At 38.4% G+C, this 14,501-nt stretch overlaps 1 protein-coding gene across 1 annotated transcript in view; it reads right to left on the bottom strand.

The window, feature by feature from the left end:
- Nucleotides 1-1,478: 1,478 nt before the first annotated feature.
- The window catches only part of CREBL2 (cAMP responsive element binding protein like 2), a 30,614-nt gene continuing 17,591 nt past the window's right edge, over nt 1,479-14,501 (bottom strand). The window contains exons 2-4 of the mRNA XM_054444299.2: nt 10,630-10,827; nt 8,899-9,043; nt 1,479-4,617 (exon numbers count right to left, since the gene is read on the bottom strand). Of these exons, the coding sequence (XP_054300274.1) occupies nt 4,613-4,617; nt 8,899-9,043; nt 10,630-10,827 (348 nt within the window). The 3' untranslated portion in view covers nt 1,479-4,612. The remainder of the gene's footprint in view (nt 4,618-8,898; nt 9,044-10,629; nt 10,828-14,501) is intronic.

Raw genomic sequence — 14,501 nt, 5'->3', positions numbered from 1 at the left:
TTACTGCAAAGTCAAAATGGCCTGTTAAGCCAGAGTTCACTGTCCAGCTCCAGCCCTCCTCAATCCAGGAGTGTCTGGTGAACTGTATCACAACACAGTAGGTGTATTAGTTGTGCCTGCTTTTACCCTAAGGCTTAAGAATTCAGCTGATTCGGCTGGGCGTGGTGGCTCACACCTGTAATCCCAGCACTTTGGGAGGCCAAGGCAGGCAGATCACCTGATGTGAGGAGTTCAAGACCAGCCTGTCCAGCATGGTGAAACTCCGTCCCTACTAAAAATACAAAAATTAGCTGGGCGTGGGGGTGCATGCCTGTAATCCCAGACACCCAGGAGGCTGAGGCAGGAGAATCACTTGAACCCGGGAGGTGGAGGCTGCAGTGAGCTGAAATGGCACCACTGCACTCCAGCCTGGGTGACAGAGCAAGACTCCATCTCAAAAATAGTAATTCAGCTGATTCACTTCCTAGTCATTTCTAGAGTTGGACTGTGTATTTTTCTGTCACCCATAACAGTTTCTGAGTCAGAACTACCATGTGTCTGTGAACCAATCTGAATTTGATATGGACATCTCCAAGCTGCCTACAGCTTTATAAAAAGAGTTCTTCCAGGTCTATGTGTCCTTTAATCACACACATTTTGGGACTCCAATGTGCCTGCTCTGGGAAACGCAATGCTAGCCTACGTCGGGCCTTTTTCAGTGGTGTGTTAGAAACTGACTGAGGGGGTGGGGGATCCACAATTTGCAGCATTTACTAACTCCTATGATACAAATACTCCTACCATTGTCCATTAAAAGCTACCAACCTGATGTCACTGAACATCAAGTTGGGAAGAGATGCACACAATTGGTTCTCCTCTGGGGAGCCAGCAAAAGCCGGCTGCAACACACCACGGCTTTGCACATTTTTAACAAGGCACCCCCTGGTGGAGGAATTGAGACAGGTATCCCCTTTGGGCAAATTAGAAAAAGACACCTCTTCTGGGGAGACCTGTGCCACATGTACACCTTGGTGAGAAGGCAGGAGCCCCTTCCTCCACACATAGCTTGTTGAGGGGAATGTGAACTAGATTTTAAAGTCCATTCGCCTCCTTAACTATGTACTTTTGTGCAGTGCAAAAATCAGCACAACTTTACAAGGCAGTCCTGCCACTGATTCATGACCATCCTGTAGTTAAATAAAACGGATGGAATAGAAGAGAGCCAAGTTACCTAGCAGCCTGAAAGACTACCTTATGCGGATAATTATAGGATGATATTGCCAGTTGGAATATTAGTTGTTCTTAAAATTAGTCTAATTAATAGAAGGCTATTATTGCTAAAAAGGGCCCCCGACTATACCATTCCAAGGATAGACATGATATAGCTAAAAAGACTTGGGAAATGTGATACCTACAGTACTACATATTTAGAGTCCAACTCATTAAATATATTGATCTTTAGTGATTTAAATGCTAACAATAGTCAAACACAGGCATAATGTGAATATTTAAATTTAATGTAGTTCTTTCCTATTTAACAGTTTTCTATAACTCCTATTTAGCCTACCAATTACCCTGTGAAAGTTATCCTCCCCCCTTTTTTTACAGATGAGAAAGCAGGTTGAGAGATCAAATAATTCAAGGTGACTCAGAAAATAATTCAAGGTGACTCCTCATTTTAAAACTAAATATGTAATGGATAATATGCAACTGATTTCTTGTGAAATATAACATTCATGTTTTTAGATTTTCTTTGCCTTTAACTCAAGGTAAGTCCAGTTTAAACCTGTACTTTTTGTAATTAGCCAAATCAAATGATCATAATTCAAAGATGCTAAAATAGAATGCTACATAGTGATGCTGATAAATACTGTCAATTAGCCAGCAAACAGTAATGTGAATTTGCTGCAGGACGATCATTCTAATTTAGATATAATAGGAAGATTTTAGATAAAGTAGAAAACTTTTTAAAGAAATTCAACTATATCCTAAAACTTGACCTGGTCAAACTTATTCCATATTATATTCAGTTGCTCTAATATACAGCAGGTTGATACTAAAATAATGACAGAATTTGGCTGGTCTAAACATACAAATATATTTTTTCCCTTATCCTTCTTTCTTTGGGAAAATAAGAAAAAGAAAACATTACTCTGTTTACTCAGAAAGCAAGGAGAACAGCACCTTCTCCTGGACTCCGTGACTGTCAGCCATCTTTGTCATCACAAAAAGGTGAGGGGTGCCAGGATTTCACTATGCTGCTCCTTCACTGGAAAGGGAAGGAAATGCTCCAGCTGTTTTAATCAGTGACATTTATTAACATGCTTCAAAAGTGACCCAAGTGTCCAGCCAGCACAATAGCCGAGGCAATCAACGTTCTCTTAGTGTGATCTCCTCCAAAATACCAAATAAATAGGTTTAGGAATAACCTCAAATAAATTGTAATTTAACTTCGCCCAAAATTATACATCCTCTACCTGAGGATAAAGTCACTGCTCTTCCCTGCTCCTGTAAAGATACTAGCGGGAGGGGAGAAAGCTCCAATGACTCTGTAATTTAGAATTACAACCAGAGAAGAAATACTTCAAGCACAATAGAGACGTTCCATTGAAGAGCGACATTCATTCTGGAATGTTTGTTTTGAAAACAACTCTTCTGGGGGAATTCAAAAGGTACTAAACAAAGCAACATAAAGTAAGTCTTGGGTTGTTTTGCAGAATAAAAATACACAATTGAGTAGACCAGATGGCAAAAACATACCAATTACAATCTGAATGCTGTATTTAAAACCCTTAAATTCTGAAGGCCTGAATATCAACAAACCTATTTATGTTTATGATCCTAAAAAGACATTAAATATTATTAAACCCCCAACTTCCAAAACATAGAGAGACCCAGCAAACTGGGCTAGTGGTATCTCAGTACACAGTCACACATGACCAGACTAGACTAGACTAGACTAGACTAGACTAGACTAGAGATCTGAGTTTGCAACCAAATACAAGAGGTCTTTAGGAGCTCAGGCTAAGGGAGGCACTTTATTCAAATGCATGGCCTGAGAGAAGAGAGAAAGTACCTTGTAATCTTAAACTATGTGGTCCATCGCATGTTCTACCTCAAAGACAATCTAGACTACGGTATCTCCTCTTCAACTGCCAGTTCAGAACAAAATATACTTTATTTGGAAGCTAAATATTTGCTTCACTCAAGTGAAGAATAATTTAGCAGCGACAGAGAACACAACTCCTGTTTTAACCATGGGAAAGAGAAGACAGAGTGATAAGTATCTCGCTGGGGGAATCAAAAGATTTCTGGGTCTGTCTGGGTATATCATATTATGAGCTTGATTCTTCAACCGTCACTCCATTTGGTAGTCAGGAAGAAAAGTAAAAGTGTAGCTGCAAGGGGAACTGGAAAGAACTACCCTGCCCTTCTGCACCCCAAGCCAGGCCCACTAGCTGTGGTGCTGTGCACAACTCCAGTTCCAATGCTTCCCTCCACAGTGGAGGCATATCCAGGGCTGAACCAGATACATGCCCACAGTGTGTTTCTGGCTCAGAGCCTGTCAGGAAATTCAGGTCTGGGAAGAAACTAAGTGTTCTGGTGATGGCTACGGTCAGTAGATCTACCAGCAATTTGTCCCTTTTTTTGTTCCAGATTTTAAGGCAGAAACTCAATCTCAGCAGCTAATTTCATCCAATTTTCTTCAGAAACATTCTCCAATTTAGTTGAGTACATAAGAAAAGTGTGTGAACATTCACTCCTGTCCTCCCCACATACATATATAGACATACAATAAGAAACATACATACATATATACCCTAGGTTGTCAATGTATGCTGCTGAAATGCCTGAAAGGTTACTTTTCACTTAAAAATAAAATTTGATGAATTATTCTGCAAGTATGGATTTGGCCCTAGCAAATTTTTATAAATAGAGTTTGAGAGGACAGCAACAAAGGTTTTAACTAGAAGCTGTCTTGAGGGTTTTCCTGATAGATATTGTTAATATGTATGTTATTTAAAACAGGCATATCCTTATGGATTATAAAAATAGAAATGTATATATTTGTTAATACATATTCACAGCTTATGCTGGAATGGCTCACAGGAGAAATCATGGTTCATGCAGAGAATAAACATTACTCAAGTAAATAAAAATAAGATTAGGTCCATAAAGGCTGAGAACTTATAGTCAGTAATCAGCTCATTTGGTTTCTCTTTGTAGGGCAATCAAAAACATGAAAATAAAACACACACAGACATACAATTACATGAATTACATGGAAAGAATATAAATTAACCAATAAAGCAATGTGGAGTTAAGGTGCAAAAATACAATCTTCATCGATTTTCTCTACTCCTGTGTTTTCAAGCATCACAACATGTTCAATGTCATGGGTGGCAATACCAACCCAGACAGGTCTGAATGTTTGTAGATTTTCTAAGTGCTGAAAGTTAAAGCAAGATCCTTTGAGATCTACGATCACACATTTTGGTAGAAATTGCAGATTTACAGAGATGACTACTGAGCAGTAGGTAGTAAATGGAGCCAAGAAGTACACTCTTGCCCATCCATCTTCCATGGGAATCAGAATATTGGCTTCAATCACTGACTCATCTTTATATAATCTTCACCCTGAAAAATAAAAGTTACCAATGTAGGAATGTTTTTAGAATCAATAAAGTTTGATTAATCTGTTTTAAGATGCATAAAATTTTTTTTTCAGTTTAGTATCTTCAGTAAGGCTAATTTTTAAAAATACAGACTAAAAAAAGCTGATTTGGCTTTTTTCCATTAATTTAATTTAGATGAAGGCAAATGTTTTGTTTTCCTAATTTTTAAACATTTCAGTAGCTTTTGGGGTAGAAGTGGTTTTTGGTTACATGGGTGAATTGTATAGTGGTGGAGTCTGATATTTTAGTGCACTTGTCAACCTAGATGAAGACAAATGTTATCTAATAAAAGTTATCAAAAAGCCAATTTCTTCAATTTTGTAAAAAATATTGAAAACATAAAAAGTTTGTTCTGGCCGGGCACGGCAGCTCATGCCTGTAATCCTAGCACTTTGGGAGGCCAAGATGGGTGAATTACCTGAAGTCAGGAGTTCAAGACCAGCCTGGCCAACATGGTGAAACCCTGTCTCTACTAAAAATATAAAAAATTAGCCGGGCGCAGTGGCATGCACTTGTAACCCCAGCTACTTGGGAGGCTGAAGCAGGAGAATCGCTTGAACCTGGGAGGCAGAGGTTGCAGTGAGCCAAGATCACGCCACTGCACTCCAGCCTGGGTGACAGAGCGAGACTTCGTCTCAACAAAAAAAACATTGAAACATTGTTCTGTGCTCCCAGAGGTTGACCTAAAAAAATAATAATAATAAAAATAAAATAATAATAATAATAAAGGTTTGTGACATTTCTTTATAGCTATTTAAAGTGCTCCCAGAGCAATCACAATAATGAAGAAATCAACATAGGACATATTCATTTTAAAGTCTTTCCAGTTTCTTCAACAAATGTTGCTTGGACAACTAGATACTCACATGCAACATATGGATTCCCATTTTACACCATATAGAAAAATTAATTCAAAATGGATCAATAACCCAAATAAAAGAGTTAAAAAACCATAAAATTCTTAGAAAACATGAGGCAGGTAAATCTTCATAACTGTGGATTTGGCAATGGAGTCTTAGATATGACACCAAAAGCATGAGTAACAAAAGAACAAAAATAGATAAATTGGACTTCATCAAAATTAAAATATTTTGTGTATCAAAGAACACTATCAACAAAGTGAAAAGAAGCCTAGAGAAGGGGAGAAAATATCTGCAAATCATTTATCTGATAAAGGTTTTATAACCACAATAAAGAACTCTGTTGTGGGAACTCAGGGACCCCGAACAGAGGGACCGGCTGGAGCCACGGCAGAGGAACATAGATTGTGAAGATTTCATATTAATATGGACATTTATCTGTTCCCAAATAATACTTTTATAATTTCTTATGCCTGTCTTTACTTTACTCTTAATCCTATTATCTTCATAAGCTGAGGATGTATGTCACCTCAGGACCACTGTGATAATTGTGTTAACTGTACAAATTGATTGTAAAACATGTGTGTTGGAACAATATGAAATCAGTGCACCTTGAAAAAGAACAGAATAACAGTGATTTTTATGGAACGAGGGAAGAAAACCATAAGATCTGACTGCCTGCGGGGTCAGACAAAAAGAGCCATATTTCTCTTCTTGCAGAGAGCCTATAAACGGACGTGCAAGTAGGAAAGATATTGCTAAATTCTTTTCCTAGCAAGGAATATTAATATTAATACCCTGGGAAAGGAATGTGTTCCTGGGGGGGAGGTCTATAAACGGCCGCTCTGGGAAATGTCTGTCTTGTGCAGTTGAGATAAGGACTGAGATACGCCCTGGTCTCCTGCAGAACCCTCAGGCTTACTAGGGTGGGGAAAAACTCTGCCCTGGTAAATTTGTGGTCAGACCGCTTCTCTGCTCTCAAACCCCGTTTTCCATTGTTTAAGATGTTTATCAAGACAATATGTGCACTGCTGAACATAGACCCTTATCAGTGGTTCTGCTTTTGCCCTTTGCCCTGTGATCTTTGTTGGACTCTTATCAGTGGTTCTGCTTTTGCCCTTGTCCTGTTCCCTCAAAAGCATGTGATCTTTGTTAGACCCTTATTAGTGGTTCTGCTTTTTGCCCTTTGAAGCATGTGATCTTTGTGCCTACTCCCTGTTCTTACACCACCTCCCCTTTTGAAACTCTTAATAAAAACTTGCTGGTCTGAGACTCAGGTGGGCATCACGGTCCTACCGATATGTGATGTCCCCCCTGGTGACCCAGCTGTAAAATTCCTCTCTTTGTACTGTCTCTCTTTATTTCTCAGTCGGCCAACATTTATGGAAAATAGAAAGAACCTACGTTGAAATATTGGGGGCAGGTTCCCCCAATAGAACTGTTACCACTCAACAACAAAAACAACCTAATTAAAACATGAGCAAGGGACCTAGACATTTCCCCAAAGAATACATACGAATGGCCAACAAGCATATGAAAATATGTTCAACATCATTAGGCATTAGGGAAATGCAAATCAAACACAATCAGATACCACTCCATACCCATTAGGATGGCTATAGTTTTAAAAAATGGAAAATAAGTGTTGATGAGATGTGGACAAATTGGAACAGACATACATTGCTGGTGGGAATGTAAAATGTTTCAGGTACTGTGGAAAACAGTTTGACTATTCCTCAAAAATTAAACACAGAATTGTCATATGACCCAGCAATTTGACTCCTAGGTATATATACAAATGAATTCAAAACAGGTATGCAAACAAATACCTATACACACATGTTCACAGCAGTACTATTCACAATATCTAAGAGGTAAAAACATATGTCCATCAAAGGATAAACAACTGTATATACATAAATATTATTTGACCATAAACAGGAATTAAATACTGATGATACATGCTACACTGTGGATGAACCTTGAAAACATTATACTAGGTGACAGAAGCCAGACCCAAAAAGTCACATACTGTATAGACTCCATGTATATAAAATATTAATATATAGAATAGGTAAATCCATAGAGACAGAAAGTAGATTCATGGTTGCCAGGGGTTGGGGGAAGTGGGTAATGGGGAATAACTGCTTAATGGGTTCAGGATTTTCTTTTGAGGTGATTAAAAGTTTCGTAACTAGGTAGACATGATGGTTGCACAACATTGTCAATGTACTAAATGGCTCTCAATTTTTATGTTATGTGAATTTTACCTCAATTAAAAACAATCCTTACAATGATGGGCTACTGCACTAGAGAGCCTGGATTAGGTGAGGACAGGTTCTACCACTAAAGCTGTGTGACCTTGGGCATCTTACCCAGCCTTTCTGCTATTTTTTCATCTATAAAATAAGTATAATTCCTTAACACAATCATTGGAGGGAATATTTAAGATAAATATAAATGAAAGTACTCTGTAAACTGTAAATCGAAATAGAAATAAAAGGTAGTATTATTAACAAAAAGCTAGATTCGTGCTACTCCCATTTATGGACTAAGTCTATTAATAAAATTTCGATAAATTTATCAGTTGCTCTTTATAGACTCCATGTAAAATGCATTTTAATATTTAGAATCTAAGCCACTTCTCTTTTTCTTTTTTTTTGAGACGAGGTCTCACTATGTTGCCCAGGCTGGAGTGCAATGGCATGATCTTAGCTCACTGCAACCTCCGTTTGCCAGGTTAAAGCAATTATTGTGCTTCAGACTCCTGAGTAGCTGGGATTACAGGCGCACATCACTGTGCCTAATTTTTGTATTTTTAATAGAACGGGGTTTCACCATGTTGGCCAGGGTGATCTCAAACTCCTGGCCTCAAGTGATCTGCCCACCTCGGCCTCCCAAAGTGCTAGGACTACAGGCATAAGCCACCACACCTGGCCAGAATCTAATGCCATTTCATTTGCTTACTAGTGTATTAAAAATGGCATCAACATTTTATTTAAAGACATACTAAGAAAAGTGGTCAACAGAAACCCTACCTCGAGATACCCTACCTTGAGATACCCTCTCTTTGTTCCCCCCTTTTGAGACAGGGTTTCGTGATCATGGCTCACCGCAGCCTCAACATCCCTGGGCTCAGGTGATCCTCCCACCTCAGCCTCCCAAATAGCTGGGATCACAGGCATGCACCCCCATGCCCAGTAAATTTTTGTATTTTTTTGTAGAGATGGGGTTTTGCCATGTTGCCCTGTCTGGTCTTGGACTCCTGGGCTCAAGCGATCTGCCCACCTCGGCCTCCCAAAGTGCTAGGATTATAGTCATGAGCCACTGCACCCAGCTGAGATACTCTCTTAAATATAAATTCTCCCACTGATGGCACTTACAGGAATTGCTATTAGCATCTGTCTTCCCAGCCTTGGTATGCCTGCTTGAGTTCTGCTGAGATTTGTTCTGCTCTTCTCCAGTGAGTAGGGCCTTTATTTCAGAAGGGATTTTTCCTTGGTCCATTGCCATGCACCACTGCTTGTACTGAAACATATTTAATTTTAAATATAAATATAAATTTAAAACATATTTAAATTAACTTTTACTTGTCAGAGTTCAGGAACCACTGGTAGAAATCCTAGACATAAGAACTCCCATGGCTAGAGGTCACGTTCGCTGCTGGGAATCCCACCCTCCATGGTATTACCTATTTATAACTGAGGACATGTATGAGATCTGCCATCTTTCAGAAGAGGTGGAAAAACTGCTGCTGAATTGTCTTTGATGTACTGGAGTGTTGCTCAGATTTAAAAGGCCCCTGTGGTTAAAAGGACATCTCCCCGCAGTGTGCCACTAGTTAGAATTAATCTTTTTTTTTTTAATAATTGTCACAGTATTATTTCTACTCCCAAAATAAAGAAATAAATGTTAGTAATTTCCTTTCTCTCTTTAACAAGTAATCATTAAACATCTACTATCTACCAGAGTGCATGCTAGCGACTTTGGGGGTATACAAAGACAAAGCTGACCAAAGATTCTGCCCTCAAGTGGCTTACACTGCAGAAAGTAAGAAATAATTGATAGCATGTCACATTCAACATATCAAAAAAACTACTGAATAGTAAATATCTGGACAATATATACAACACTGTTCATGTCCCTCCTCTTCATGTTCCAACCTTGTTGTCTTACTTTCTAAAAACCTGTGGAAGCCTGTCCCAATTGTGTAATGATCACAGTAATATCATCTCTCTCTTCTGTCACTTCCTCCCTCAGCTCACAATAATGGAGTTTCAATTCTGTTTTATCTACTCTCTTTCACATTTTTATAGCCACTGCCCAAAGTCTGAATGGATGAGTGAATAAAACATGTAAAATAAACAAAATCATTTGGCCGGGTACAGTGGCTCACGCCTGTAATCCCAGCACTTTGGGAGGCCAAGGCGGGCGGACCACGAGGTCAGGAGATTGAGACCATCCTGACTAATGCAGTGAAACCCCATCTCTACTAAAAACACAAAAAAAATTAGCTGAGCATGGTGGTGGGCACCTGTAATCCCAGCTACTTGGGAGGCTGAGGCAGGAGAATGGCGTGAACCTGGGAGGTGGAGCTTGCGGTGAGCTGAGATCGCGCCCTGCACTCCAGCCTGGGCGACAGAGCGAGACTCTGTCTCAAACAAATAAAAAATAAAAATAAATAAATAAAGTCACTTAAACACGAATGGTATGCTATGCATAGTTACATATTGTTATATTGCTTTGTCTACTTAGCAATATATTGTATCTTTCTACATCAGTAAATATATGTGCATTGTGATTTTTACTTGCTACGAAGTAGTCTAATATATGGATGTAGTAACATTTATTTAACCAGTCCTTTATTGTTGTCCATCTGGGTTATTTTCCATTTTCTTCTCTCATAAACAATCCCTTAGTGTAACAGTCATGTACACTCTGCTCCCACCAGCAGTGTATGAAGATGCCTATTTGCCCCCATCCTGGCTAACAGATTAATATTCTCTCCAATGTTTGCCAACTGGACAGGTGATAACTGGTATTTTCGTATTTTAATGTATTATTTATTTGACTGTTAAGGTGATTTTTTCATGTGTTTACCAACGATTTCTTACCATTTCCAGTTCCTCTCTGAGGGCACATATAGCTCTTTCTCGACTGGATACCAACTCTTCCAAATACTGATATCTCAGCTTTTTTCGGGCTCGGCATTCTCTTGCGCTCTGCCGGCTCCTCTCAAGTTTTGCTTTCAAGTCAATTTTGGCTGGCTTCCGACCACGTTTACCGGGCTTCTTTACTTTGCCTCCAACCACCTTCAGCAAGTGAGAGAAGAAATAATTTTTCCCTTAGTTCTGTGTACAGAAAAGTGAATATGGCTGCATATTAGCAAAGAGAACATTTATAAACAAAACGTGAGTGAAGCCCTACGGAACTAAGAAAGCATAATCCCATCAAATGCCTTCTGGGTCTTTGCCTCATAATTTATTTTCTGACACTTTTGAAACCATGAATGTGAAAGAAGAAATAATGTACATTTTTATTATTTATTTGATAATAAAGTTTAAATAGCTCACCAGTAAACTTTACAAACCATATGGAGATGGATAATAAAAACTGAAAAATGTCTACTAAATATTTTGTTCATGACAATTTTTTTTTTTTTTCCAGACAGGGTCTCACTGTCGCTCAGGCTAGAGTTCAGTAGTACAATCATGGCTAACTGCAGCCTTGACCTCCAGGGCTCAGGTGATCCTTCCACTTCAGCCTCCGGTGTCGCTGTAACTATAGGCGTGAGCCACCATGCCTGGCTAATTTTTGTATTTTTGTTGTTGTTTTTAGAGATGGGGTTTCACCATGTTGCCCAGGCTGGTCTCCAACTCCTAGGCTTAAGTGATCCATTTGCCTTGGCCTCCCAAGGTGCTAGGAGTAAGCCATGGTGGCAGGCCCCACTTTTTTTTTTTTTTTTTGAGACAGATTCTCGCTTACTCTGTTACCCAGGCTGGAGCACAGTGGCACCATCATAGCTCACTGCAGTCTTGAATTCCTGAGTTCAAGTGATCTTCTGCCTCAGCCTCCCTAGTAGCTGGGTCTACAGGTGAGCATTACCATGCCTGGCTAATTAAAAAAAAAAAAATCGCTTTGTAGAGATGGTGTCTTGTTATGTTGACCAGGCTGGTCTCAAACTCCTGGCCTCAAGCGATCCTCCTGCCTCCGCCTCTCAAAGTGCTGGGATTACAGCTGTGAGCCACTGTGCCTGGACTCATGAAGAAGTTTTTGTTGCCTTGAGAAAAATAACTGCAACAAAATACATTTAAAGAACTCAACATTCGAAACTGTAAGTTCATTATGATCTCAACATTATAAAACAATACATAGAAGAAAGGAAGTTAACAAGGTCAGTGAAGACTTCTCTGATATGTGTAATTATAAATAGCTTTTCCTCACCTATATTTTTATGATTTTCAAATTAGATAATAAAATATAAAATATGTGTATAAAATTGTATATATATAAATAAATATGTATCCTAAGGAATTTGGCTAAATTCCCTCAAATTTGTTGAGCCCAAAGGAACAAACAGAAAGCCTCAACTGTCTCAGTAGATTTCTCCCTGCTCCCACTGATGTCATAAAGCAACCTCTCAATATTCCTGTTACTCAATTACCTGCCTAGGCACAATTATTAGGTGACTGCCAAAGTAATTTAATCTTCTTCATTGTTTAGCTTTGAAACCTTCCCAAGTTTTTATGCAAGATGTAACTATATGGTAAAGATGATGAATTATTAAACACTTGAACCTGAACTTACACATCAAGTAAGTGTTCTTTAATGCAGTCACCTTGAAAGGGGGTACATTTATTCCAATAATGCCACAGTTCAAAGATTTTCTGGGAAGTAGTATTGGAGCCAGTTTTTATAAGTTTTATAAGGCATTACACAATATGTTACAGCTACACACTATTCTTTAAATTCCCAATCTGATTATCCACTTTATTTTTCTGACATGGTTCTGAATGACTGATGTCTAGCTCTTTCTGAAAATTGCCCTCGAAGAATAAACATTTTATATCTTTAGTGTCCTGACAGGAATATTGCTAAGGCTTTAAAGGCAATTCTAAAAGAGAAGATGCAAAATTCAAACACTGGCAAATCATTAGAATAAATGTAGGTGCCTTCCCAGACAGCAATACTCAAAGGGTCAATATCTGTTTGGATACAAAAAACTCTGATTTGTTTGAAATCACTATTAGTATCACATTCACAATGCTAAGTACCCTAAAAAGATCAGACCATTACTAAGTCTAATAGTTAGGTCAAGAAAACCAAGCTTTAAATGTGAATCAGCCACATTTACCAAACTCTGTCACATCATGATGGCCAACCATTGTATCTAGCATTTTTTGTGAGGTGGCTCTGAAATGAGACAGATTACTCCAAGGCTCCGGGGAAAAAAAATCTGTCCTTTCCATCACCGTCTTAAAGCCAGGTGCTTCAGTACTGCTTCCAAGTTAGTTTCAAGTTTTCAAAACCTGGTCTTTTAAAGCTTTTCTCTTCTGCATCATCGTCATGTTTTTTGTTTGTTTGTTTGTTTTGAGATGGAGTCCCACTCTTGTCGCCCAGGCTGGAATGCAATGGCGCGATCTCAGCTCACTGCAACCTCCTGCTCCTAGGTTCAACTGATTCTCCTGCCTCAGCCTCCCAAGTAGCTGGGATTACAGGTGCCCACCTCAGGTGATCCACCAGGCCTGGCCCAATCATCATGTTTTTATTACATTATAACAATATACATCTAGCTGGGCGTGATGGCTCACACCTGTAATCCCAACACTTTGGGAGGCCGAGGCAGGTGGATCACCTGAGGTCGGGAATTCGAGATCAGCCTGGCCAATATGGTGAAACTCCGTCTCTACTAAAAATACGAAACTTAGCCGGGAACGGTGGTGGGCACCTGTAATCCCAGCTACTTGGGAGGAGGCTGAGGCAGGAGAATCGCTTGAGCCTGGGAGGTGGAGGTTGCAGTGGGCCCAGATCGGGCCACTGCACTCCAGGCTAGATGACAAGAGCAAGACCCCAACTCAAAAAAAAAAATATATATATATATATATATATACACACACATATATATATACACACATATATATATATATACACACACACACATATATAAATAATGAAACTTTCTTCAGAGCCAAATATTTGAAAGCAATTGCAGGATGACCTAGTTCATCCAAATATTAAAATGGGTTAAATTTAAAATTATGCTTATATCCCATCAATAACATAATTTTAATAAAATATTTTGAAATCACCCTGCGTTAAAACAAAGTGTATTTACTATTAAATACACTTTTTGAAAAGCTTATATATTACATCAAGAACTCATGTCTATAGTGAAATAAATGGATAATGACATCTATTCTTTATGTAGTAAAATGAGTCATTAATCATATAACACTATAATCCAATACCTCATATATTGCTGTTTTTAATTAATTCAGGAGTAGCTGTTTTTGAGAAGCCAGAAAGAGAACACAGTGTACTTCATGGACTTCACTGATTTTTGAAACAAACCTAGCAATCATAAAAATATAAAATAAAAGCTATAACCCTTTGTTTAGTTTTTATGGTAGCAAAATATTTTAATTGGAGCTGTGTTATTCCTTTTTTTAAATTAGAAAGACATAGTATATGAATCCAAGGTTTCTGTATTTTATGTCATTTCCTATAAAGTTACATTTAAAACCACATAATCACCACTTCTCTAGCTTAACTTTTTCTCAGTAATAAACCAAATGTTTTGGCTTTTTGTAACAGCTAATGCCTAAAGTTCTAAGAGAGTAAGTATAACACAGGATTATTGTAAATCTTAGCTATAACAACGTATATGAGACTACTTTATAAAGAAAAAAAGTATTTGGTAAAAGGAATTTGAGGAGATAAAAAAATAAAAGAGAAAAAAGTATTATACAAATGTAGGTTAGTACCA

Source organism: Pongo pygmaeus, chromosome 10 (genome assembly GCF_028885625.2).
Source record: "Pongo pygmaeus isolate AG05252 chromosome 10, NHGRI_mPonPyg2-v2.0_pri, whole genome shotgun sequence".
NCBI classification, from domain to species: domain Eukaryota; kingdom Metazoa; phylum Chordata; class Mammalia; order Primates; family Hominidae; genus Pongo; species Pongo pygmaeus.
Note: the sequence above shows the minus strand (reverse complement) of the source record. Positions and strands in the feature narration are given on the sequence as shown.